Raw genomic sequence first — 26,041 nt, 5'->3', positions numbered from 1 at the left:
TGACAGAGCTGCTTTAACCCCTTAAGGACGCAGGGCGTACCGGTACGCCCTAACTTGAAATCTGTATTCCGGCTCCCCAGGGGTTAATCGGAACGGGATTTCGGCTGAAATCATTCAGCCGACATCCTGTGACAACGCCAGGGGGGGGTCATGTGACCCCCCCCCCTATCGGCGATCGCCGCAAACCGCAGGTCAATTCAGACCTGCGGTTTGCTGCGCTTTTTGCCGTTTCTGATCCCCGCGGTCCCTGACCGCAGGGATCATAAACTTTAGTGTCCCTCAAATATAGATTTTACACCCTCCCCCCTGCACCCCTGCATGATTTTTTGCCGGCGGGTGGTGCAGGGGGGGAGTTGTGGGCGGTGCGGGAGGCGGGCGGTGCGGCAGGCGGGATCGCGATCCCCCGCCCGCCTCCCCTTGAAAATTCGTTGGTGTAGAGTGGGTATACCAGGGTGCCAACACATTGCTGGCACCCTGGTATAAATGGCTGACATCGGTGATGCGATGTCAGCCGTTTAACCCTTTCCATACAGCGGTCCGTACGGACCGCTGTATGGAAAAAGTTAACAGTAAGAAGTAGCTCCCTCCCTCTCCCATCGGGGGGCTGCTGTGCCTTTGCAGCCCCCCGAATGGAGAGGGAGAGAGCTCCCAGAGAGCCCCCCTCAGCCCTGTGCTTACCCTTCCCCGTCTGCGCAGTTCTGACCACTACTGAGCAGACGGGGAAGGTTCCCATGGCAACAGGACGCCTTCTCAGGCGTCCTGTTGTCCATGGTTCTGAACAGATCTGTGCTGAAAGCATAGATCTGTTCAGACAAAGTGTAAGTAAAATACAGTACTGTACAATATATATTGTACTGTACTGTATTATACAGACATCAGACCCACTGGATCTTCAAGAACCAAGTGGGTCTGGGTCAAAAGAAAAAGTTAAAAACAGTAAAAAAAAAGTAAAAATCAAAAAACACATTTATCACTGAATAAAAATTAAAAAAATAAAATTCCCTACACATGTTTTGTATCGCCGTGTCCGTAATAACCTGATCTATAAAACGGTCATGTTACTTTCCCCGCACGGTGAACGCCATAAAAAACAAAACAAAAAAACAATTAGGAAATTGAAATTTTGCCCACCTTACTTCCCAAAAAAGGTAATAAAAGTAATCAAAAAAGTCGCATGTACGCCAAAATAGTACCAATCAAACCGTCATCTCATCCCGCAAAAATCATACCCTACCCAAAATAATTGCCAAAAAACTGAAAAAACTATGGCTCTCAGACTATGGAAACACTAAAACATTATTTTTTTTGTTTCAAAAATGAAATCCTTGTGTAAAACTTAAATAAATAAAAAAAAAGTATACATATTAGGTATCGCCGCGTCCGTATCGACCGGCTCTTTAAAAATATCACATGACCTAACCCCTCAGGTGACCACCATAAAAAAATAAAAATAAAAATAAAAACGGTGTAAAAAAAGCCATTTTGTCATCTTACGTCACAATAAAGTGTAATAGCAAGCGATCAAAAAGTCATGTGCACCCCAAAATAGTGCCAATCAAACCGTCATCTCATCCCCCAAAAAAATGAGACCCTACTTAAAATAATCGCCCAAAAACTGAAAAAACTATGGTTCTTAGACTATGGAGACACTAAAACATTTTTTTTGTTTTAAAAATGAAATCATTGTGTAAAACTTACATAAATAAAAAAAATTGTATACATATTAGGTATCGCCGCGTCTGTGACAACCTGCTCTATAAAACTACCACATGATCTAACCTGTCAGATGAATGTTGTAAATAACAAAAAAAATAACGTGCCAAAAAATCTATTTCTTGTTACCTTGCCACACAAAAAAGTGTAATATAGAGCAACCAAAAATCATATGTACCCTAAACTAGTACCAACAAAACTGCCACCCTATCCCGTAGTTTCTAAAATGGGGTCACTTTTTTGGAGTTTATACTCTGGGGGTGCATCAGGGGGGCTTCAAATGGGACATGGTGTAAAAAAAAAACAGTCCAGCAAAATCTGCCTTACAAAAACCGTATGGCATTCCTTTCCTTCTGCGCCCTGCCGTGTGCCCGTACAGTGGTTTACGAACACATATGGGGTGTTTCTGTAAACTACAGAATCAGGGCTATAAATAATGAGTTTTGTTTGGCTGTTAACCCTTGCTTTGTAATTGGAAAAAAAATATTAAAATGGAAAATCTTCCAAAAAAGTGAAATTTTGAAATTGTATCTCTATTTTCCATTAAATCTTGTGCAACACCTAAAGGGTTAACAAAGTTTGTAAAATCAGTTTTTAATACTTTGAGGGGTGTAGTTTCTTAGATGGGGTCACTTTTATGGAGTTTCTACTCTAGGGGTGCATCAGGGGGGCTTCAAATGGGACATGGTGTCAAAAAACCAGTCCAGCAAAATCTGGCTTCCAAAAACCATACGGCGCACCTTTCACTCTACGCCACGCTGTGTGGCCGTACAGTAGTTTACGCCCACATGTGGGGTGTTTCTGTAAACGGCAGAGTCAGGGCAATAAAGATACAGTCTTGTTTGGCTGTTAACCCTTGCTTTGTTAGTGGAAAAAATGGGTTAAAATGGAAAATTAGGCAAAAAAATGAAATTCTCAAATTTCATCCCCATATGCCAATAACTCTTGTGCAACACCTAAAGGGTTAACAAAGTTTGTAAAATCAGTTTTGAATATCTTGAGGGGTGTAGTTTATAGAATGGGGTCATTTTTGGGCGGTTTCTATTATGTAAGCCTCGCAAAGTGACTTCAGAGCTGTAGTGGTCCCTAAAAATTGGGTTTTTGTAAATTTCAGAAAAATTTCAAGATTTGCTTCTAAATTTCTAAGCCTTGTAACATCCCCAAAAAATAAAATATAATTCCCAAAATGCTACAAACATGAAGTAGACATATGGGGAATGTAAAGTCATCACAATTTTTGGGGGTATTACTGTGTATTACAGAAGTAGAGAAACTGAAACTTTGAAATTTGCTAATTTTTCAAAATTTTTGGTAAATATGGTATTTTTTTTCTCAAAAAAATGAACTTTTTTGACCCAATTTTAGCAGTGTCATGAATTACAACATGTGACGAAAAAACAATCTCAGAACGGCCTGGTAAGTCAAAGCGTTTTAAAGTTATCAGCACTTAAAGTGACACTGGTCAGATTTGCAAAAAATGGCCAAGTCCTTAAGGTGAAATAGGGCTGAGTCCTTAAGGGGTTAAGGTTTCTTTGGGGAAATAAGATTTAAATTTGTTCCTGACAATAATGGCTCATTTTTCATAATAGGCATATACACTATGTAACATCAGTTCTTATGTAAAAAGTCACTCCACAAATAGTCACCCACAGCTGTACAGTGTGCTATAAAGTTTGTGTACTGCTGCCCCAAACAATACATCTGCCATAGTCAGTGACCTGTAGCAGCTCTCAGAAACAGTAACTGGTTTAACAGCTGGACGGGATGGGGTTATTTGTTTTACCTGAGCGCCAGTAATGTTCTGTAGATATTTCCTTCTACTGCAGGCTCCTACAGTATGACACCTGAAACCTCCCTGTCTGACAACTGCTCTGCTTTACAGCTTGTGAAACATTTGGGTCACATTGTAATCCTTTAATTCAAAACTCTGATAATGATCAGTAGGTCAGATGGCAAGAACAGAGCCCGGAGCATCTTGTTAGTCGCCTAATTAAGTTCTTTAATTGACCGTTGTAGCCTTTAAAAAAAAATATATATTATGTTACAACATTTCTGCACCTTTCTACGTTTACATAATTTGCGATAGTTGGACGGGCCTGTTCATTCATTCGCTCATACACACATACTTGTATTCATGTGTTTCCTATTATATCTTCCCGGGGAGATGGCTCATTGGCTGTTTTCTCCTGTGATGGCGACTAATCGCTGGGGATCTTGGCTGCAGGATGGGTCTCTGGCTCGGTCTCCAGACCCACTCTGATCTCTTCAAAACGATCTTCTAAAAGGATTTATGCCCAAACCGAAGTTGAACTTTGATGTGGGCATAAATCGGATCACAAGTTTATTCAGGAGACGAGAGAGGGGTTGGAGACAAGCTGTCAGACATCCATAGTGATGGGTTTATCACAGAATGGCTTTTTACAGCTGCTATGGAGTGTAAAACGTAGAAGCTACACAAGACAAATGGTGCAATTTGAAAACAAAAATATTACAAAATTGTTTTATAGTCCAAAGTACATGAAAAATCAATAATGAGATGATAGTGTCTCCAAAAAGTATCTATATCCTTTAAAGAGATTGTCTTAAAAAAAGAAGGTTTACTCACGCATTCCATTCCACCCTGCTGCTCTGATTCTTGGCTGAAGCCCATTGTACCCTGGCCACTGATACAGCATAAAACAGCTGAGGCCAGTGATTGGCTGCAGTGGTTACACGGAATATATGGGTATGTTATTGCTGCAGCCAAACAAATAAAGTACAGCAGGGAGCACTGGAGGTGTGGTACTGGAGGAAATGGTTGGGGATGAAATGAGTGAGTATATATTCTGTTATTATTTTATTAATAATTATAATTACTGCACGTCACTGTAATAATCTCATAATCATAGTTCATATTCTAGTATTATATACCTTGGTAAAGCACTTTCTAAATGTATTCTGCAGTGTGTGGATCCATCGTGTTGCCCAGTAGACATCCCGTGCTGGAAATATAAACGCTGTGAACGCGTTGGTTGTTGTACTCACTGGTCATGTAAAGCTTAGGCTATGTTCACATCTGTATTGGAGGCTCCATCACAGAGTTTGTAAAAAATAGGACTTGCATGCAGAACTTTTTATCTCCCCTGAAGAAATGTTCTCCCGAACGGAAACCGAATGGATCTCAGTCAGTGGGATCTGTTGGGTTCCGTTCATGTCAGTTATGTGTTGAAACCGCTCTCCTGTTATTTCCGTTTTTATGCTCTTATAACGGAGCAGAAGAACAGAAAATAATTGCGCACATATGAACGTCCCCTTGCATAGATTTAAAGCGTATCTGAGTTTTCAAAAATAGTTTGCATAATGGCTGTGCTTCTTTGTACAATCACAACTGTGAAGAAACAGGTCTTTTTGGGGCTTCCCTAATTACTTTTTCCGCCTGATTATTCCCCTCTGTAGCTGCATTTTCTCTCACAAGCAGCGGGAATCTGCCAGCACTGTACTGCTGTGACGTCCTTTCCCTCACTTCCCACTATGTTCATTTTCAGCTCCGGAGATCGAGATCACACTAAGGGTACTTTCACACTAGCGTTTTTCTTTTCCGGCATAGAGTTCCGTCACAGGGGCTCTATACCGGAAAAGAACTGATCAGGCATATCCCCATGCATTCTGAATGGAGAGTAATCCGTTCAGTTTGCATCAGGATGTCTTCAGTTCAGTCGTTTTGACTGATCAGGCAAAAGAGAAAACCGTAGCATGCTACGGTTTTTTCTCCGGCGAAAAAAACTGAAGACATGCCTGAACGCCGGATCCGGCATTTTTTCCCATAGGAATGTATTAGCGCCGGATCCGGCATTCAGAATGCCGGATCCGTCGTTCCGGCATGCGCAGATTGGTAAAAATGCAAAAAATTTACAAGACGGATCCGTCGGTCCGCATGACAAGCGGAGAGACGGATCCGTCCTTGCAATGCATTTGTGAGACGGATCCGCATCCAGATCAGTCTCACAAATGCTTTCCGGCAGCAGCAGATCGGCGGATCCGGCGGCCAGTTCCGACGACGGAACTGCCCGCCGGATCACACTGCCGCAAGTGTGAAAGTAGCCTTACAGAAAGCCTGTGATCTTTTCAGGCAGTAGAGAGCAGTTCTTTTATCATGTGCAGGATCTCAGCTATTTCTGACAGGCCCCCAATTTCTCTGCTGTCTTCTGTACCTCTGATACTAGGAATGGATCTTGCTTGACAACAGGCAGTTGACTCTAAATTAGGTGGAAGTGAGACCCCTAGTGGCTATGACTTTTTTTTTTTTCCCCAGGTGTTTGCAGGTAGGGGTCGACTGATATAGATTTTTTTTTTAGAGCCGATAATCTGTGAACTTTCAGTCCGATAGCCGATAATTTATACCGATATTTTATATCTCATAATATATATTAGTTGGTAGTCACTGAGGTGGTGGAAATTTGCATTTGGCACTAGTATATAATAAATTTTAAATTAGAAATTAATAAAGCCCTTGGTAGTCAATTTATAATTTACATTTATAATATACTAGGGCCAAATGCCAATTTCCACACTGACTTTATTAACCCCTATCAGACCTCAGATCAGCCCTTTATTAACCCCTATCAGACCTCAGATCAGACCATTATTAACCCCTATCAGACCTCAGATCAGACCATTATTAACCCCTTTCAGACCTTTATTAACCCCTAAAAAACTCCTCACCTCTCCTGCGCCGCAGCTCCTCTTCATCCTTCATCTCCGGGTCCGGCGTCTCGCTCCCCTGTCTTCTCCGGCCCGCGCTGCACTGTCACCTGACAGCGTGCAGCGTCAGATTATAGTGCGCGCACTAGGTCCTGATGCTGTACGGGGTCAGGACAGTGCAGCGCGGGCCTCATCAAAGAAGACCAGGGAGGGTGAGTATCGGAAGCGCTTGCTTCTTCTTCCCCGCTCCCGGCACCGGATGCATACTAGTGCGCAGTTCCATAATGGAATCGCTCACTAGTATTCGCTTTATACGCATTATCGGTATATCGGCAAGGTTAGATGCTGATACCGATAATGTACATAATCCTGAATATCAGCCGATAATATCGGTACTTCCGATAATTGGTCGATCCCTAGTTGCAGGCAGATTTTTTGAATGAAGTGATTTAGAAATTTGCTATTCACACCATTCTCTGTAAAATTAAACCAAATTGTGTGAAAGTATAGTAACTCTTTAAAGAAGCACTCCTTCAAAACTTTTTATTCACTGACTACATTGTGTAAATTATAGATGAGGAAATCTTTCCACAGTCACGGGTAAGAATATTATCTTCAATGCTATTGACATCGTGTACCTTTCTGACGGGCAAGAGAATAGAAAATGTTGTCGGAGTGCTTGTTTTTTTAGCCTCTCTGGATATTATGTAACAGGACTATCCCTTTCTAAGTTTATAACAATAGTTATGCAGATTACTTACAGTATTGTACTTGATCATTTTAGGGGTTTGGAGAGTCGAGCTCACAGCGAACATTTCACCAATTACTTTAGGCTGCCCAAGGACGAAATCTTGAAGGAGGTGCATGAGTGTTTCCTGTGGATACCCTTCAGCCATGTCAACGCTCTGGGCAAGATGTGTATTTCTGAGAACTACATCTGCTTTGCAAGCCATGATGGCAGCTTATACAGCACAATTATTCCATTAAGAGAGGTACGCGGCTTATTGAAATTAAGAAGAAAAAAAAAACATTTAGTTTGCTGATTTCATTTAGGTCTAGATAAAGCTCTGAACCTTGTATTTGGGTTACCAGGTTTTTGGACTACAAAAATGCACTGCTAAGCTCTGGAGCAGGAGTCTAAATGCCACCCGTCAGCTCTCCTGTCATGTCTGTCTTAGTAAATACGTATGACAATTCTGAGTCATCTCGTCTGTGTTGTGCTGTTCCTCTGTTATTCCTATTAAAATTTTATAAATGACTTGACAACTGGGTATTACTAATTTGGGGAGGGTCTCTTCACAATCTGACACTATCCGATCAGTGCTGATAATGCCTGACTGTGTAGGGACACGCCCCTTTGCAAAAGGGAAAGGTAACGCCCAGTTGTCAATATATTCATACATTTGTAGATGACATAATAAAGGAATAGTGCAATGCAGAGTTATACAAAATTACATAGAATTGATATTTTATGGAGTGTACAAGTATTTACTAAGACAGGCATGTCAGGAGAGCTGACTGGTCCAATGTAAGAAGAAGGCCTGTAACCTCTCCCGACATTTTATCAACTACTTGCATTCCCCATTTTATGTCAATTCTAAAACATTTTTTTCAATATAGCTGTTTGTTGTGTAATCCCCTTGTTATCCCTACTAGAAGTTTATAAATTAATTGCCAACAGTCTGTAATAAAAGGTCCAGATGGGAGTTACAGTTGGGGGGGTGTCCCTGCACAGTCTGGACTGGCAGCACTTATTGGATAGTGTCACACTTTGCAGGGACATGCCCCCAACTGGTAACAAACATTTGCACCTTAAATGCAGACTTCTGGCAAATCCCAAATACATTTTTAGCAGTAGTAATAGAGGAATAGAAAAATGCAAGCAGTTACTGAAACAGACATGGAGAGGTGACAGATCTTCTTTAAAGGGAACCTGTCATCTGGATTTTGGGAATAGAGGTGAGGACATGGGTTGCTAGATGGCCGCTAGTACATCTGCAATACCCAGTCCCCATAGCTCTGTGTGCTTTTATTGTGTAAAAAAAACAAAAAAATATTTGATACATATGCAAATAAACTTTAGATGAGTCCTGTCCCTGACTCATCTCACGTACAGGACTCATCTCAGGCTAATTTGCATATGTATCAAATCGTTTTTTTACACAATAAAAGCACACAGAGCTATGGGGACGGGGTATTGCCAATGTGTTAGCGGCCATCTAGCAACCTATACACAAAATCCCGGTGACAGGTTCCCTTTAAATCTGTTTGTCTAGTAGCCTAGAAAGCAGGGAAGCAATTATTAGACTGAGGCAGTTGGTAGATTGTTAGTTCTGCAGACAGATCTAACAATCTGTAACTTGACAAGTAACAGTTGTAGCCAACTAAACTTACTTTTAATGGCTTTTGTTGTATTAGGCTACTTTCACATATGCGTTTTTGCCTGATCCGGCAGGAATCGGCAAAAACGCTTCCATTATTGATAATACAACCGGGTGCATCCGTTCTGAACTGATCTGCTTGTGTTATGTTTAAAATAGCAATGGCGGATCTGGCATTAAAACCATTGTAAGTCAATGGGTACTGGATCCGTTTTTTAATGTGTTCAGATCTGGCACCATTGACTTGCAATACCGGAAAAGGAAAACACAGATTTGAAAGTAGCCTGAGACTAGTTTCACACTAGAGCTGAACTCTTCCATTAGAGGAACAGCCTGCCGGAGTTCATTGTATGCAGCATAGCTGGATACTACCTTTCCCACCAAAGCCCATTGACAATAACGGGACCTGCCATGGATACAGCATTAGTGCCGGGATTCGGCTGGATAAAAACTGCTGCTTGCAGTGATATTTGTCTGGACGAATCTCGGCACTAATGCTGAAAACAAGCCAGATCTCCGCCGGGTCCCATTATAGTCAATGGGTCCTGGCGGTTCAGAGTCCGCTATGCCAGATGACATGAACTCAAGCGGCTTTTCCTGTACCGGAACAGGTTAGCACTAGTGTGAAACTAGCCTTAAAGAGGACCTTTCATTGGTCCAGACATTTTGAAATAAGTAGGGGGTTGTGTAGGGCATAGTGCAGGCATGTAAGATCAGTTACTAGCTTATCTGTCCTGCGCTCTGTTCCCCCGCTGTGCCCCCCTTTTACTTTTTCCGGCTGGTATGCTAATGAATAGCATCGGTACAGGGAGGAGGAGACTGTCCTGTTTCTCTGTGGGCGTCTCCTTCTCCCTGGCTGTAGCGTGGTCCAATCACAGCGGAGAGCGTCACAGCCAGGGAGAAGGGGAGCTTTTTTTTTCTCCCTAATCATTAGCCTACCAGGCGGGAAAAGTAAAAGGGGGGCATAGTGGGCGAACGGAGCGCCGTACAGATAAGCTAGTAAATGATCTTACATGCCTGCACTATGCCCTACACAACCCCCTACTTATGTCATAATGTCTGGACCCATGAAAGGTCCTCTTTAAGTGTCAATTTAAAGTTTGCTGCATCTGTGTATTAAACGTTTGTAATGTTAAAAATAGCCACAGTATATCCTTAGATCATTGATACTTTACGACTATATGAATTTAAACTTGAAACCTCATGCCATCTTTATCTGAATAGCCAACTAACTCCATGAAAAAGACCGGAAAATGTCTGTAAAATATCTGTACAGTGTGCTCAGACTATTAATAGTTACCAAAGAAACATATATCTAGAGGATGTCTATCTCCAGTAAAAGCTTTTTACCTTCTGTCCGCAGATTATAGGAATAGAGAAGTCTGATATGTCCACAAGGGCTGTTACAATCAGTACCAAGGGGAAGAACATTTTTCGTTTTACTGATGTTAGAGACTTTGACTCTCTGGTGGCCAGACTGAGGTCCAAATGTGCCGTGACTAGTCCCCAGCATAATCCATTCACTGTGGTGAGTTGTTGCTGACTCCTTTCACTTAGAATCCATTTAACCCCTTAAGAACCACTGCCGTATATGAACGGAAGAAGTCCGGTCCCTAAACATGTGCTGCACTCGCATGTGCAGCAGGCGCCATAGCCGCCGGGTTTCTGCCATTTGGAAAAGTAGAGACCCGCAGTGCATGTATGCGACCAGCCATAAGGCTGATTGCATAAATTTTACCCTTCAGATGTGGTCACATTTGAGCAGTCCGGAAGAGAAGTTGCGCGCTTCCGCTCCGGTAACAGTGTTCCCCAACTGAGATCGGGGAACCTGTTACATGCCTGAATTAGACCAAAGCCTCAAGCAGGCTTCGGTGTTTATTTCAGGAATATACCAATACAGGCCACTAGGTGGCAGCATTGTATTGTTATATTCCAAATGAAGTGTTCATTGATGGCTAAATAACCATCATTGAACACAATGGGCAATCTAATGATTGGCAGTTATTGACTCCCAAGGTGACTTAAAAACAGTAAAAAAAAAAAAAAATTATAAAAAAAAATTAAAGTTTTTACAAATATAAAAAAATTCAAATAAAACTTAAAATAAAAATACTTAACTAATAAAAAAATAAACATCATGGGCATTTCTGTGTGCGAAAATGCCCATTCAATTAAGATATAACAATATTAATGGCATACGGCAAATGGCGTAACGGGGAAAAAAAATGTAAAACCTATACATTGGCATCAATATGCCATTTTCTGTCACTTCAAATACCCAATAATTTTTTTATAAAAAGTGATCAAAAAGTCGCACACACTTCAAGTTGGTTTTACTAAAAAAAATAAGGCCTCATAAGTCTAGGTGAATGGACTATGGGAAGGCAGGGAGTGAAAAACAAAAACGCAAAAATTGAAAATCTCAGGGCCCTGAACTTAAGATAAGGTTGCACTGAAGTGTTGCACTTGGAATTGATTCGTTTTTAGTGATGAAATATATATATATATATTTATACAAAATGTGTACAATGCTTTACAAAATATGTGTGTGACTACAATGTATCACTGTTATGATTTGAAATGAGTTTTTATAAATGACCTCTTTCTCTTAGGCCTCTTGAACACGACCGTATGTATTTTGCGGAACGGAACAGCTGGTCCTTCATAGAACAGTCCTATCCTTGTCCGTAATGCGGACAAGGACATGTTCTATTTTTTTACGGAACGGAAACGGAATGCACACATAGTAACTTCCTTTTTTTTTTTGCGGACCCATTAAAATGAATGGTTCCGCATACGGTCCGCAAAAAAAACAGAACGGACATGGAAAGAAAATACGTTCGTGTGCAAGAAGTCCCTCCCAGATTACCCACCCTCCATGTCGTTAATTATCAGTTTAAGGCTAGTTTCACACTAGCCCTAGGTAGGGATCGACCAATTATCGGTTTTACCGATATTATCGGCCGATTATTGAGGATTTTGACTGTTATCGGTATCGCCATTTATTTTGCCGATATACCGATAACGTACTGGGAACACAGATCGCGCTGCTCTCAGCAGCAGCACAGGGGAGAAGGAGCAGTGTCTCCCTCCCCCTGTGCTGCTGCTGCCGCTGCAGCCAATGGGAGGACAGGGTACAAGAGAAGGGGAGGGGCTGTGGCCACTGCACCACCAATGAAAAGAAAGCTCTCATTCATTCAAATTGAACAGGAGGCGGCAGCTGCAGAATGACATAGCCGGCTCCCGACCTCTATGAGCTGTAGCTGCGATCCTCGGTTAACCCCTCAGGTGCCGCGGATCGCAGCTACAGCTCATAGAGGTCGGGAGCCGGCTATGTCATTCTGCAGCTCCCGCCTCCTGTATATGAATAAATGAGAGATTTAGCTTCCTTTGTGGCGCAGTGCGCCCCCCCCCCCAAGCCCCCCAGTATATTAATCATTGGTGGCGCAGTGCCCCCCACAGGATTCCCTCTCCCCTGCTACTCCGATCGGTTACCATGGCAGCAAGGACGCTATTGAAGCCCTGGCTGCCATGATAAGCTCCATGCTGCTGTGTGCACAAAGCACAGAGCAGCAGGGACAGTGTGAGCTCCTATTCACCCTGATAGATCTCTATCAGGGTGAATAGGACAAGGGTTCTAGTCCCTAAGGGGGCTAAAAGTAAAAAAAAAACAAAAAAAAAAAATCCAAAATATTAAGTATAAATGAAAAAACGATTTACAAAAAAAAAAAATACACATTAACAATAAACATTAATTTTCAGCAGATTTGTGTAGGAATTTTATTATTATTTTTTTTAAAATGAAAATTCCCAGAATATAGGTATAAATTATCGGCTATCGGCCTGAAAGTTCACAAATTATCGGTATCGGCCCTAAAAAATCAATATCGGTTGATCCCTAGCCCTAGGGATCTGGCACTTAAAAAATATAACTAAATACAAAGTAAAATAGAAAATAAAGGGGATCTGTAGATGCCCCTGACGAAGCGGAAGCGAAACCCGCGTTGGGCATTTGGCAAAAGGACTGACATGTATTTTATATGATTGAGATTTTATGGAAATCTGTGAGTATAATAAGAATAAATAAGATAAAGAACTTGCGGGACTTCACTATGTTGGGCTGTTTAACTTATGATTATAGGAGATAAGGGCACCGAATATTGTGGAAGTCGAGGTTACCTAACCAGGAACTGACCATATCCGAGGAACTGTGTGCTTTTAAGGGCGTGATTTCCTACTGTTGGATTTGAGCAGCGCGGTTTTATATAATTTTCTAGGGATTCGGCAGGCTGTAATGGAAGGGAACAGCCTGCATGATCTCTCTGCATTCCGGCATTGCCGGAAGCGTTAATGTCTCCTTTTGACCCCATTATCTAAAATTAGGACCGGTGGAGATCCAGCTGCAACCTGACAAATATGCAGAGAATCAGCTGGACAAATACCGCTGCGATTAGCGGATTTAGACCTTGGCATATTTTCAGGGCCGACAGGCATTCAGGCAGTGTCTGGCAATGCCACAACCAGAAAGCTGTTCAGGAACAGCCTGCCAGATCTCTGAACGCTAGTGTGAAACTAGCCTTACCTTGAGCATTCATGTTTAGGTTTAGTGTCCCTTTAAGGGTACTTTCACACCAGTGTTTTTGTTTTGCGGTATTGAGTTCCGTCCTAGGGGCTCAATACCGGAAAAAAACTGATCAGTTTTATCCTAATGCATTCTGAATGAAGAGCAATCCATTCAGGATGCATCAGTTCAGTCCCGCTTACGTTTTTTGGACGGAGAAAATACCGCAGCATGCTGCAGTTTTCTCTCCGGCCAAAAATACTGATCACTTGCCGGAATGCCGGCATTAATTTACATTGAAGTGTATTAGTGCCGGCATTAAGTGTTCCGGCAAAATGGATCCGGCTTTCCGATCTGCGCATGCGCAGACCTTTTAAAAATGCAAAAAAAATTAATACCGGATCTGTTTTTCCGAATGACACCAGAGAGACGGATCCGATATTTCAATGCATTTGTGAGACAGATCTGGATCCGTCTGACAAATGCCATCAGTTTGCGTCCAGATTGCCAAATCCGGCAGGCAGTTCCGGCGCCGGAACTGCCTGCCAAAATCCTCTGCCGCAAGTGTGAAAGTACCCTAAGACACAGACTTGGTTTTTCCCACAGCAGTTCTGCTTTTTTTTATAACCTTCAGGTTGCAGCTATTTGCTGCATGTTCCATGACTGCTGCATACAGCACTGCCTGTCATATTACATCATACGATTTTTATACTCTAGGATTGATTTCTAACATCTGGCTCTAAAATGCAATTCCTATATTTCAGACTGGCTACAGTGACAATGCCGCCGACTTCCAGGATAAACACCCAATGTTGGATTCCAAAGGCTCAAGTAAAACTGTGAGCACAGAGGCACTTATGACTGTTTTCCATCCTCAAGACGCTGAAAATCTGGATCCAATAATGGTAAGGATGAAGAAAACTGACCGATGTAACGTCTCAGAATTATATAAAAGAGAGATCGCCAGTACGGTATATTTGCTAACCATTTGTCCTCATAAAATTTTGAGGAAGCAGGGAGTATTAACAAGGACTTGCTTGAACTTATTCATGCATTCCCTTAGGGTACTTTCTAGGGCTGCAGCTAACGATTATTTGAATAATCGATTAGTTGCCGATTAATTTCTACGATTAATCGATTAATCGGCAAAAACGACAAAACGACAGTTATGGAGAGGGGGATCTGTGGGCGGCGCAGTTATGGAGAGGGGGATCTGTGGGTGGCGCAGTTATGGAGAGGGGGATCTGTGGGTGGCGCAGTTATGGAGAGGGGGATATGTGCACAGATCCCCCTTCCCATAGCAGTGCCATACACAGACCCCCCCCTCCTCCCCATAGCAGTGCTATACACAGACCCCCCTCCCCATAGCAGTGCCATAGACAGATCCTCCCCCCTCCCCATAGCAGTGCTATACACAGACCCCCCTCCCCATAGCAGTGCCATAGACAGATCCTCCCCCCTCCCCATAACAGCCCCGGCCCCGATGCTTATAAGTCGGACTAATCACGTCTGCATCTTTATTTTACCTTTTTACAATGACGCTCCAGTGGCAGGCAGAGCGGACGGCGGCGTAACGTCACTCACTCACATGACGCACCTGCTCCGCCCACCTCATGAATGAAGGAGGCGGAGCAGGCGTGTCACGTGAGTGAGTGACGTTACGCCGCCGTCCGCTCTGCCTGGCTGTTACAGGAGCGTCATTGTAAAAAGGTAAAATAAAGATGCAGCGACCGCCCGCCCGCATAGCAACGAATCGGCGATTATTCGATAACTGGATTCGTCGACAACGAATCCAGTTATTGAATCTAATCGATTACATCGATTAATCGTTGCAGCCCTAGTACTTTCACACTAGCATTTTTCTTTTCCGGCATAGAGTTCCGTCACAGGGGCTCTATACCGGAAAAGAACTGATCAGTTTCATCCCCATGCATTCTGAATGGAGAGTAATCCGTTCGGAATGCATCAGGATGTCTTCAGTTCAGTCGTTTTGACTGTTCAGGCAAAAGAGAAAAACCGTAGCATGCTACGGTTTTATCTCCAGCGGAAAAAAAACTGAACACTTGCCTGTATGCCGAATTCAGCATTTTTTTCCATAGGAATGTATTAATTGCCGCATTGACGGATCCGGTATTCAAATTGCCGCATTGACGGATCTGGTATTCCGGTCTGCACATGCGCAGACCTTTTAAAAATGTGAAAAAAATAAATACCGGATCCGTTTTGCCTGATGACACCGGAAAGACGTATCCGGCATTGCAATGCATTTTTCTGACGTTTGCATACAATCAGTTCACGCGACGGAAGTGCCTGCCGGAATCAAACAGCGCAAGTGTGAAAGTACCCTTAGCCTGTTGATTTTTTTTGCATTTGTATTGCGGCCTTTTTCCCAGTAACCATTAACCCGTTCGCTACCAGCGCCTACTAGTACGGGCCGCCTTGCCCAGTCTCAGCCAGGGAAAGGTGGCCTAAGCTGGGAAGTGCAGCCTGGGCTGGGAAGTGCGCGGCTTCCAGCTTTAGGGCTCTCAGATGCCGTGTGATCACATTTGACCACGGCATCTGAGAGGTTAAATATCTGTAAATGACAATACTGCTGATTGCAGACATTAGCCCTGGGCCTCTGATGTTTAAAACAGCAGAAACCTGGCGGTTATGGAACTTGTGAGCGGGCGCCATCTTTAAAGGGAACCTGTCACCTCAAAAACGCATATAAAATCTCCAACATAACCTCCTAGTAGCCCCCAGACTGTTAATAATCATATGTTTGATCCGGTAGTCTGATGCTCCATAGATTCAAAAAACGATGTTTTAAGCGCCATCAGCGCTATCTTGCCAGTCAGCTTGAAGTCAAGGCGGCAGCGGCTTCCATGCTTTAAGTCAAGGTAAGCACGCCCCCTAAGCGTCCCCTCTTTTGTTAGATTGACATCTTGCATTGCGGCTGGGATCGCACAAGTCTTGCGCATACGCAGTGCACCACTGAAACCCGGCTAACAGCGGCAGCAAGAGACAGCATCGTGCTTATCCAAGGAGCGCATGCGCCAGACTTATGTGATCCCGGCCGCACTGCAGGCTGTCAATCTAACAAAAAAGTGGACGGTTAGGGGGCGTGCTTACCTTGACTTGAAGCATGGAAGCCACTGCCCCCTTGACTTCAAGCTGACCGGCAAGATAGCGCTCATGGCGCTTAAAACATCATTTTTGAATCTATGGAGCATCAGACTACCGGATCAAACATATGATTATTAACAGACTGGGGGCTACTATGATGTTATGCTGGCGGATTTACATGCATTTCTGAGGTGACAGGTTCCCTTTAAAGACCGGACTTGAACAGAAGAGGTCTGGAGGGGTCAACCATTATATTTAGGCGAAGTCTCAGGGAAGATCCCCGCCACTGTTTAGGCAAAGGTAATCTAATCAGATGAATTATTACCTAATTTCTGCAGTTGAAAGAAAAAATGAAGGAGCAGTCCTGGAATATTCTTTTCTCTGAATGTGGCCGCGGAGTTAATATGTTTCGTACAAAAAGATCTCGGAATTTAGTGGTCAGAGGAATCCCAGAGACGTTGCGAGGAGAACTCTGGCTTCTTTTCTCAGGTAACCTATAAAAAAAATTTTTTGGAATCCTCTAGATTAGCAAGATGTAATGTGATATTGTCACCTGGACATTTATGGCATATCTACAGAATACGTCCCACCTCTGGGTCCCACTCCGATCTCAAGAACGAGGCTCCATCTCTTCCCACTGGGAAAGGGGTGTTGGTCTCGTATATATGGGGCTCTCTCCATTCACTTCTGTGGGAGTTCAGAAATTAGCTGGGTAAGCGCCCCCACCCATAGAAGCGACTAGAGATCGCTACGCATGCATGGCCACTTGTCCGTTACCAGCAGCATGGAACAGGGCCCCGTTCTTGAGATAAGCGCAGGTCCCAGAGGGAGGGACCCATACCTATCGAATATTTATGGTGTGTCATGTGGATATACCATAACTGGCCAACCCTTTTAATAGAAACCTCCTGTGATGTGCTAGGGAGTAGCCTAATAGAAATTCACTAATATAATGGTGTTCTCATTGCTGGTATTGCTGCTTTTACAGGCTGGGAATGCAGATTTCACACTGCTGTCCTAAAGATAGCAGAATGCAGGCTGTTATTTCCTGTCCACGGCTAATGGGACCATCTCTGAAACTAAGGATGGGATTCGACCAGCAGATGAGGCTGGTGATTGTCGGGAAGGAAGCGTTCCTTCACTACAATCGCCTCCTCGTCATCAGAGGACACCGCCGCTGCTATAACATGCTGCAATCTCCTCCACAGTATGGGGAGGAGCGATCTCTAATGCCATCGCTCATCCTCATACAGAATCGTTATTTGCCGGCAGCAAAGTGCTATTTGGACACCGGCAAACGATAATTTACGTAAGCGCACAAACAATCTTATTGCCCAGCAGCAGACTGTGATTAGATGGCGCAATCTGGCACCAGCAAACGACTTTTTCGGCCTGCTTAAAAATTGTGATTGCCCAATAAACAAGTGTTTGCTCATTCATCAGGTAATCGGCGGTAGTATTACACTGCCAGATCATGGTTCCTGCGAACGCTTGTCAGCTATGACCTGCTGGTGTAATGCAGGCTTAACAATGTTCTGGGAAATAACTTTTTTCACAATGGTTTTTAGTGTTTCTAAGGTCTGCAGCGTGCCAGTGATTAGTGTTGAAATGGCCCCGTGCTGAGATTTGTCTCATTAACACAGCTTCTCTCACCTGTTAGGTGCTGTCAATGACATGGGAGCCAACCCAGGCTACTACACTGACATAGTGGAAAAGTCTCTAGGTACGTGCACCTTGGCTACTGATGAAATTGAACGAGATTTGCGCAGATCCTTGCCAGAGCATCCTGCCTTTCAGAGTGACACCGGCATCTCTGCACTGAGGAGAGTGCTAACTGCATATGCTTACAGGAACCCGAAAATAGGATATTGTCAGGTTAGCAGATTTCAATTCCTTTGCTATGAGTATTGCGGATGTTTGTATGTGGTGAAGAAGACATTGGGGGCTTACTCCAGTTCAGTTTGCACCATTCAGCTGATGTACATGTCTTGTACCAGTTGGAATGTGTTTTTTACCCTTTTTTTTTTTGTGCTACAACACAGTGTCTGCAAACAGGGGCCATGGTTTAGGGAGAAAGTGTGCCAAAAGTTTGGCGCAATATATGGAAATAAAGTCAGAAGACCCGGAAGTGTCATAAGGAAAAGTATGTGACATGTTAAGAAAGATGCACCAAACTTATTATAGAGCACAAGCCACTGTGATAAGTTTCATGCAACGTCTGCCTTCCTGGTCTTTAAAGGTGTTCTCTCACTTCAGCAAATGGCATTTATCATGTAGACAAAGTTAATACAGGGCACTTCCTAATGTATTGTGATTGTCCATATTGCCTCCTTCGCTAGATAAATTTTTCCATCACATTATATAGTGTGCGGTCCCGGCCACCAGGAAAAACAGCACTTTTTCCTATAGTGTGCAAGCACGACCACCGCTGTTGGATTGAAGGGTGGTCGTAACCCCTGAAAACAATAAGTGTATAATATGATGGAAAAATGAATCCAGCCAGCAAAGTAAGCAATATAGACAATCACAATACATTAGGAAGTGCCCTGTATTTACTTTGTCTACATGATAAATGCAATTTGCTGAAGTCAGACATCCCCTTTAGGTTCCCATGCACATGATTATAACATTGGTTACGAGTAGTCGGGCGGCACTGCGTGAAGGTATGGGTGCGCGGATGCTTAAATGAAGGAAGAGACCGACACTCCTTGGTACTGCAATTATATCGGTTGTATTCGCCACTCATAGAAGAGGTGACGCGCGTTTCGACACATGCAAGTGCCTTTATCAAAGCAATGTGAGCAGCAGGATCCTGCTGCTCCCATTGCTTTAATAAAGGCACTTGCATGTGTCGAAACGCGCGTCACCTCTTCTATGAGTGGCGAATAAACCCGATATAATTGCAGTACCAAGGAGTGTCAGTCTCTTCCTTCATTTATCATTATAACATTGTCACTGCCACTGTTTTCAGAGGGACTGACTGTCTAACATGTCCCCTTATATAATCATTTATTTATTTTTTCCATTTTAACACCCAATTTTTTGGTTCTCCTGTTTTCTCTCTTCCCATTGACGATGCATACACACTCAAGGGAACCCTACATCTATGTGTATGGGGGTCGGAAGAGATATCGGCCGAACAAGTGTTTGCCCAACTGCTGTTGATGGTGAATGGGCACATTAAGACAGGAGTTGTAAATCTGCCTCGTTTTTCTCTTAGGGCTCATGCACACGACCAGATGTATTTTGTGTTCTGCAAAAAATACGGATAATGTCAGTGTGCATTCCGTATTTAGTGGAACTGAACAGCTGGCCTCTAATAGAACAGAACTCTCCTTGTCCGTAATGCGGACAATAATAGGACATGTTCTATTTTTTTGCGGAACAGAAATAAAGACATACGGAATGCTCACGGAGTAACTTCCGTTTTTTGGGGGGGTTTTTGCGGACCCATTGAATTAAATGGTTCCGCATACGGTCCACAAAAAACCCCGGAACGGACACCCATAGAATCGAAACGCTCGTTCATCGGGTGATCCTGTCGTTCATGCGGGCGCCACCAATCATGGCTTCTTAGCACCAGATCGTGTGGTCTAAACAGCAATCTGCTGCTCGGAAGCCATAAATCTGTATGAGGATGAGGGATTGCAATAGCAATTCTTTGTCCTCATACAGTGAAGGAGATCGCTGCATGTAAATGTCTCCTTCACTGAGCGAGCAGCAAACTGTCAGGAAGGAACGCTTTCTTCCTGACAATCGGCTGCAGAATCATCCCATCTAAATCCACCTTTATGGTTATTGTTTAAATATAGATAGTAACATGGAAAATTAAAAATTACTTCATCAAAAATTCTTTTAATAATATGTTAAAATAAAAACATGATTTAAAGGGAACCTGTCATCTGGATTTTGTGTATAGAGCTGAGGACATGGGTTGCTAGATGGCCGCTAGCACATCCGCAATACCCAGTCCCCATAGCTCTGTGTGCTTTTATTGTGTAAAAAAACTTGATTTAATACATATGCAAATTAACCTGAGATGAGTCCTGTCCCTGACTCATCTCACGTACAGGACTCATCTCAGGGTAATTTGCATATATATGCATCAAATCGTTTTTTTTTTTACACAATAAAAGCACACAGAGCTATGGGGACTGGGTATTGCGGATGTGCTAGCGGCCATCTAGCAACCCATGTCCTCAGCTCTATACACAAAATCCCAGTGACAGGTTCCCTTTAAACAATTGATCATTTTCTGATGACACATTTCCTTTAACCCGTTCACTACTAGCACCGTACATGTACAACGCTGCTAGCGCTGTGCAAGCATGACGCCCGCTCGCTCGTGCAGCTGGCATCATGGCCGGCAAGAAAAACAGCAGAGACCTGCGTCTAATTACCACAACCGGCAATAATGCCGATCGCAGTAATTAAATGCTTTAGATGCCGTGATTAAGTGAGATCACGGCACCTGAATGTGCAAAAACCCGGAAGCGTGATACTGAAGCCCCGTGTGGCCAATCGGGACTTCAGTACATGTGCTGAATGCTCCGAATATCTATGAAGAAATTCAGAGCATTAATGCTGCAATTCTTATTTTGGCCACCAGATGGCAGGCCAACATAAGAAATGAGCAAAATGCAAAGAAATTGAAGATTATGCTAGCGCTAGTGTACTTATAATCTTAATTTTAGTAATGACAGGAGGCGAGTATTTTGCATTAAACTCTCTTTACTTACTCCACATAGCAGTAAAGAAACAGTTAAAACAGTAACCAATCAAAATGCAATAGGAGGTAATATATTCTGAGCCGTGAGACTCCTCCTCCTCTTTCGCATGCAACATCAGAAAAAACTGGATAAACTAAAGTCAATGTCTCTTAAACCACGAACCACCGAACGAACTCCTTGTCCTGTAACTGTAAGGCATGAAGAAAATCCGGAATGAACTGTAACCGGAATCAAAAGACCTTCTGTCCGCATTCAGATCTCCGTGAGACTAAGTCCGATCGACACGAAGAAACTCCCTGAAGTTGGACCGGAAACTTCAAGCATTTATACTGAAAAACAATATGAAATGGGTTAGGAACCGAAACTGAACCTGCATGCAGGCATGACCCACATAAAATGACAGTAAATGACATCACTTAAAAGGATCTTGGCTGCTAAAACGCAAAAGGGAATGAAACCATATACTTACCCACAAGCACTTACCAAGGGTGGGAAAGAGGTGGGAAAATACTCGCCTCCTGTCATTACTAAAATTAAGATTATAAGTACACTAGCGCTAGCATAATCTTCAATTTTACCACATGACAGGAGGCTTCGTATTTTGCATTTTTTAACGCTGATTCACAAGACACATAGCCGCCCCCGTGCTTGGACGAAAGTAGAATGTCCTGAAGGTAGACTCCCTCGACCAGTCCGCCGAATGTAGGATGTCTGTCAGAGAAGCGCCTGCCGAGAAGGCCGAGGAAGCAGCCGCCCCACGAACTGAATGTGCCCCAAAACAGGGGTCCACGCCCGCCAGAGACAGAAGCCACCGTATCCACCTGGCGAGTGTAGTAGTTGAGACGGGAACGTGAGGCCGAACGTAGGACACCAAAAGCTGTCCCGAGGCAGAAGTTCGAAGCGCAGAAGTGACCTCAACGTACCGAGTAAGGGTAGAAACGACACAAAGTTGCGGTTCTGAGGCAAAGAAGGGATAAAAGACTGACGTAGAGTTGGACTTGGTACGTCTAGACACCCGAAAGGTAACTCCCTCCGGAGAGACCGAAAAGGCGTCGACGTCGAAAGCCCGTACGTCCGAAACTCGACGAAAGGAAACGAGGCAAAGTAACAAAGTCAACTTGGCCGACAGCTGTCTTAGAGAGAGGGAGGTATTAGTCGGCCAATCTCTCAGAAACTGAAGAACCAAGGCCACATCCCAGAGACGAGAATATCTGGGGCCCGGAGGTCTCTGCAACCTTATACCCCTAAGTAAACGGCAAACAAGTGGATCCCTACCGATTGGGATACCAAGAGAGGGAACGTGCGCCGCCGAAATAGCGGAGCGCACCACGTTTATCTGGGGCCCGCAGGTCTCTGCAACCTTATACCCCTAAGTAAACGGCAAACAAGTGGATCCCTACCGATTGGGATACCAAGAGAGGGAACGTGCGCCGCCGAAATAGCGGAGCGCACCACGTTGAGAGAACGATAGGAGCGGCCCAAAGAGAACAAATGTGACAGAAAATTCAATATGGCGGTCACAGGTGCCGTAAATGGATCGAAGTCCCGTTCACAGCACCAAGAGGACCAGGAATCCCAAGCTGATAAGTAACATCTTCTAGTTCCAGGAGCCCAGGAGTCCCATATGAGGTCTCTAGCTGCCTGCGATAAATCGCTGGTCTGCCAGGCTCCCCGGAAAGAGCCCAAGCCACCAGAAGGAGACGGCCCTCGAGTACCAGGGAATGCGGATTCCCTTTCGGGTCCGTGAGGAGCATCGGGAAAGACGGTAGAAGCAACGGATCGATGTAGAAGGTCCGGGAACCACGGTTGACTCCGCCAAAGCGGAGCGACGAGCAGGAGAGAAATGCGTTGATTCCTCAGGAATTGAATTGTCCGTGCGATCATGCTGAAAGGGGGAAAGGCGTACGCTCCCTTGGCTGGCCACTGTTGGAGAAACGCGTCCACCGCTAAACTCTCCGGATCCGGTAGCCAGCTGAAGTAGGCCGGAGTCTGCCTGTTGTTGCGGGAAGCGAATAGGTCCAGTCGGAAGGGGCCCCTCCTGACCGAGAGTCGTTGAAAGACCTGAGGATCCAATCTCCAGTCGCTGCTGTCCCTCCAGTGACGTGAGAACCAGTCTGCCGTCAGATTCGTCTCCCCCGGAAGGTATTCCGCCTTGAGTGAAATGTTGCGGGGAAGGCAGAAGTCGAAGATCTCCTTCGTCACCTCCGACAGTAGACGGGAACGGGCTCCGCCCAGGCGGTTGATATAGCGGACCGCCGAGATGTTGTCCATCCGCAAGAGAATACAGCAATGTGACTTGTCCTTCGCCAGACTGCGGATAGCGAACGACCCCGCCAACAGTTCCAGGCAGTTGATGTGGAGAAGACTCTCTTGAGCGGTCCAGGCGCCTCCTGTTGATCTGCCTCCGCCCGTCGCGCCCCAGCCCCAAAGGCTGGCGTCCGACTCCAAAACGACGTCGGGAGAGCTCCCGAAGATGGCTCGGCCGTTCCAAGCCTCCATGCTGTCTAGCCACCATCTGAATTCCTCCCTGACCTCTTCCGTTATCGGGATCGATTGATCGTAGGAAGGATTCCGGTGGAGAAAATAGGTCTTCAGACGTTGCATCGCCCTGTAGTGGAGCGGTCCCGGGAAAATGGCCTGAATGGAAGCGGATAGTAGACCTACGATCCGAGCCAGAGTACGGAGTGGAATGGAGAAGCAGCGGATGACTCTGCGCAATTCCTTCTTGATACCGCGATCTTCGTCGCTGGTAAGCGTAGTGTGCTGGACCTGGAGTCTATCTCGAATCCCAGAAACTGGACAGTCTGAGTCGGGGACAACTCCGACTTCAAGAAGTTCACCACGAACCCTAGGGAGGTCAGTCTCGTGAACCAATCTCCGTCTCGAAGGAGGTCCCTCAGAAGGTGTATGCCCTCCATCTTGAAGTGCCTGTATCGCACGTAGGAGTTGAGCTTTTTTAAGTTTAAGACTGGTCTGAAATCCCCGGTCTTTTTCTTCACCAAGAAAAGATTGCTGAAAAAGCCTCCCTGGTCGTGTGCGGGCTCCACCGCACCCTTGGAGTGGAGGTCTAGTAGCTCGTTTGCTATCAACCTGTAGTCCTCTGCGGAGCAGAGAAAAGGATGTGGCATGATCGACTGGTCTGGACGTCCCACGAAGTCTATGACGTAACCCTGCACCGTCTGGAGTATCCATGCGTGTGACGATATAGCCGCCCAGTTCTGAAAACAAAGGGAAATACGACCTGCTGTATGAGTGAGAAGAGGTACCTGCAACAGGTGACGACTTACCGGTGGAGTTGAAGCGAGCCCTGCCCCGGGCACGTGATCCACGACCTCTGTCGGCTCCTCTGGTGAAGGAGAAAGGCTGTCTATAGCCTGTTTCTGGGTAGAACGGTTGAGGCCTTTGAGAACTGGGGCCCGAAGGCCAGAATCGGCTGGCTGCTCAGCCTCTGTGGCGGCCAGCCCTTCCAAAAACACCCCTTTGGGAGTTGGCTCGGAAGACCCGCTTCATGGAGGTCTGTGCTTTGTTAAGCGAGGTAAAGACATTCACATGTCTATTGAGCTCCTTCAGAAAAGTCTCACCAAATAGCTTGCCCTGTGCCAGGGGTCCTAGTTCTTTGGTGCCCAATTCCACCAATTTTCCGTCAAGACGGAGTAATGCTGCTTTCCTCCTCTCAGAAGAGAGGGCTACGTTGGCGTTGCCTACAAAGCAGAAGCACCGTTGAGCCCATTCTCTAATGTCGTGAGCCCATTCACGAACCATATTAGCGTCAAACTCCTCTGATCGCGCTAGGGCATCATCCTCCAAATACAAAATGCGGGAAAGTGGACCAATGGAGTCCAACAGCTTATCCTGCACGCCGTGGAATGCCTTCTCAACCCCTTTGCGAGGGTCCCGACCACCCCTAGACATAAAGGTGGTCATGATCTGGTCGAACTCCGGAGTTTGCGCCACGAAGTCGGGTAACAGAGGGCGAGGGCATTCGGATCGTAAACGGTTGCGAACCGTTTTGTCCATAGGTTTGCGTAGCCATAGGTGCATAAACTTTGCGAGGTGATCCGGAGGCGTCCAGTCCCCAGAACGTGGATGACGGATGTTTCTCGGATCGAAGAGACGTTGGCCGGAGGGGTCCAGGATGGTTTCCTCATCCTCCAGCGGTGTTCAGGCGAGGGAGCGAGAGGAGACGGTTTATCGCGCTTGGCGGGGGCCTTGCCCCTGTCCGGATTAGCAGAGCCCTTCTCTCCTTTCCAATGGCGTTTTTGTGGCCGAGAGTCGGCACGAACCTGTGACTCCGAAGCCTCGGAATCGTAGTCCTGTTGCGGTACCTCAGCGAGGTTATCTGGCCCATCAGCCGCCGTCATAATTCTGGAGAAAGCCTTCTCCATCGAGGCAGCAACTGCCTCATTAATCATGGCCTGAAGCTGAGCAGCGTTCTGGTCCATTGTCCAACAACCCCCTGGCACAGGGTAGTATAAAGTATATAGAGATGGTACCAGCAGTACCTATAACCCCAGCAGGGTAAATTCGGATTTTTACACTGGGCAGCACCCAGGAATAGAGGATGCATGTCTGACACCTCTGTAGCAGCAGCAATTTCGGGGCGACACCCCAAAGCCCAGGGAATGAACCCTGCAGTGGTGAGGCCTGGACAAACGGCCACAGATTTGAGAGCCCTGCCTGGTCGTCTGACAGGCTTATGCAATCCGAGCTGTGAAGGAGGAGAGACACAGTGAGGGCTCTGACACGGAGCACAATATCAAATAGTAAGAGGAAATGGTTGTAATGGACTTACCGCAAAAACTGAGCACTGAGGACATGGAGTCTCTATCCAAAATGGCGGCCACAGTTCTCGCGAGATGCGAGTATAA

The 26,041-nt window shown here is 45.0% G+C and overlaps 1 protein-coding gene across 1 annotated transcript in view; it reads left to right on the top strand.

Annotated features, from left to right (window-relative positions):
* TBC1D8B (TBC1 domain family member 8B) overlaps positions 1 to 26,041 on the top strand; it is a 65,957-nt gene that overhangs the window by 17,839 nt on the left and 22,077 nt on the right. Inside the window, exons 6-10 of the mRNA XM_044305519.1 lie at positions 7,178 to 7,385; positions 10,138 to 10,302; positions 14,100 to 14,240; positions 16,782 to 16,932; positions 18,104 to 18,318. Of these exons, the coding sequence (XP_044161454.1) occupies positions 7,178 to 7,385; positions 10,138 to 10,302; positions 14,100 to 14,240; positions 16,782 to 16,932; positions 18,104 to 18,318 (880 nt within the window). The remainder of the gene's footprint in view (positions 1 to 7,177; positions 7,386 to 10,137; positions 10,303 to 14,099; positions 14,241 to 16,781; positions 16,933 to 18,103; positions 18,319 to 26,041) is intronic.

Source organism: Bufo gargarizans, chromosome 9 (genome assembly GCF_014858855.1).
Source record: "Bufo gargarizans isolate SCDJY-AF-19 chromosome 9, ASM1485885v1, whole genome shotgun sequence".
Lineage (NCBI taxonomy): Eukaryota > Metazoa > Chordata > Amphibia > Anura > Bufonidae > Bufo > Bufo gargarizans.
This window is presented reverse-complemented; position numbering and strand designations above follow the sequence as displayed.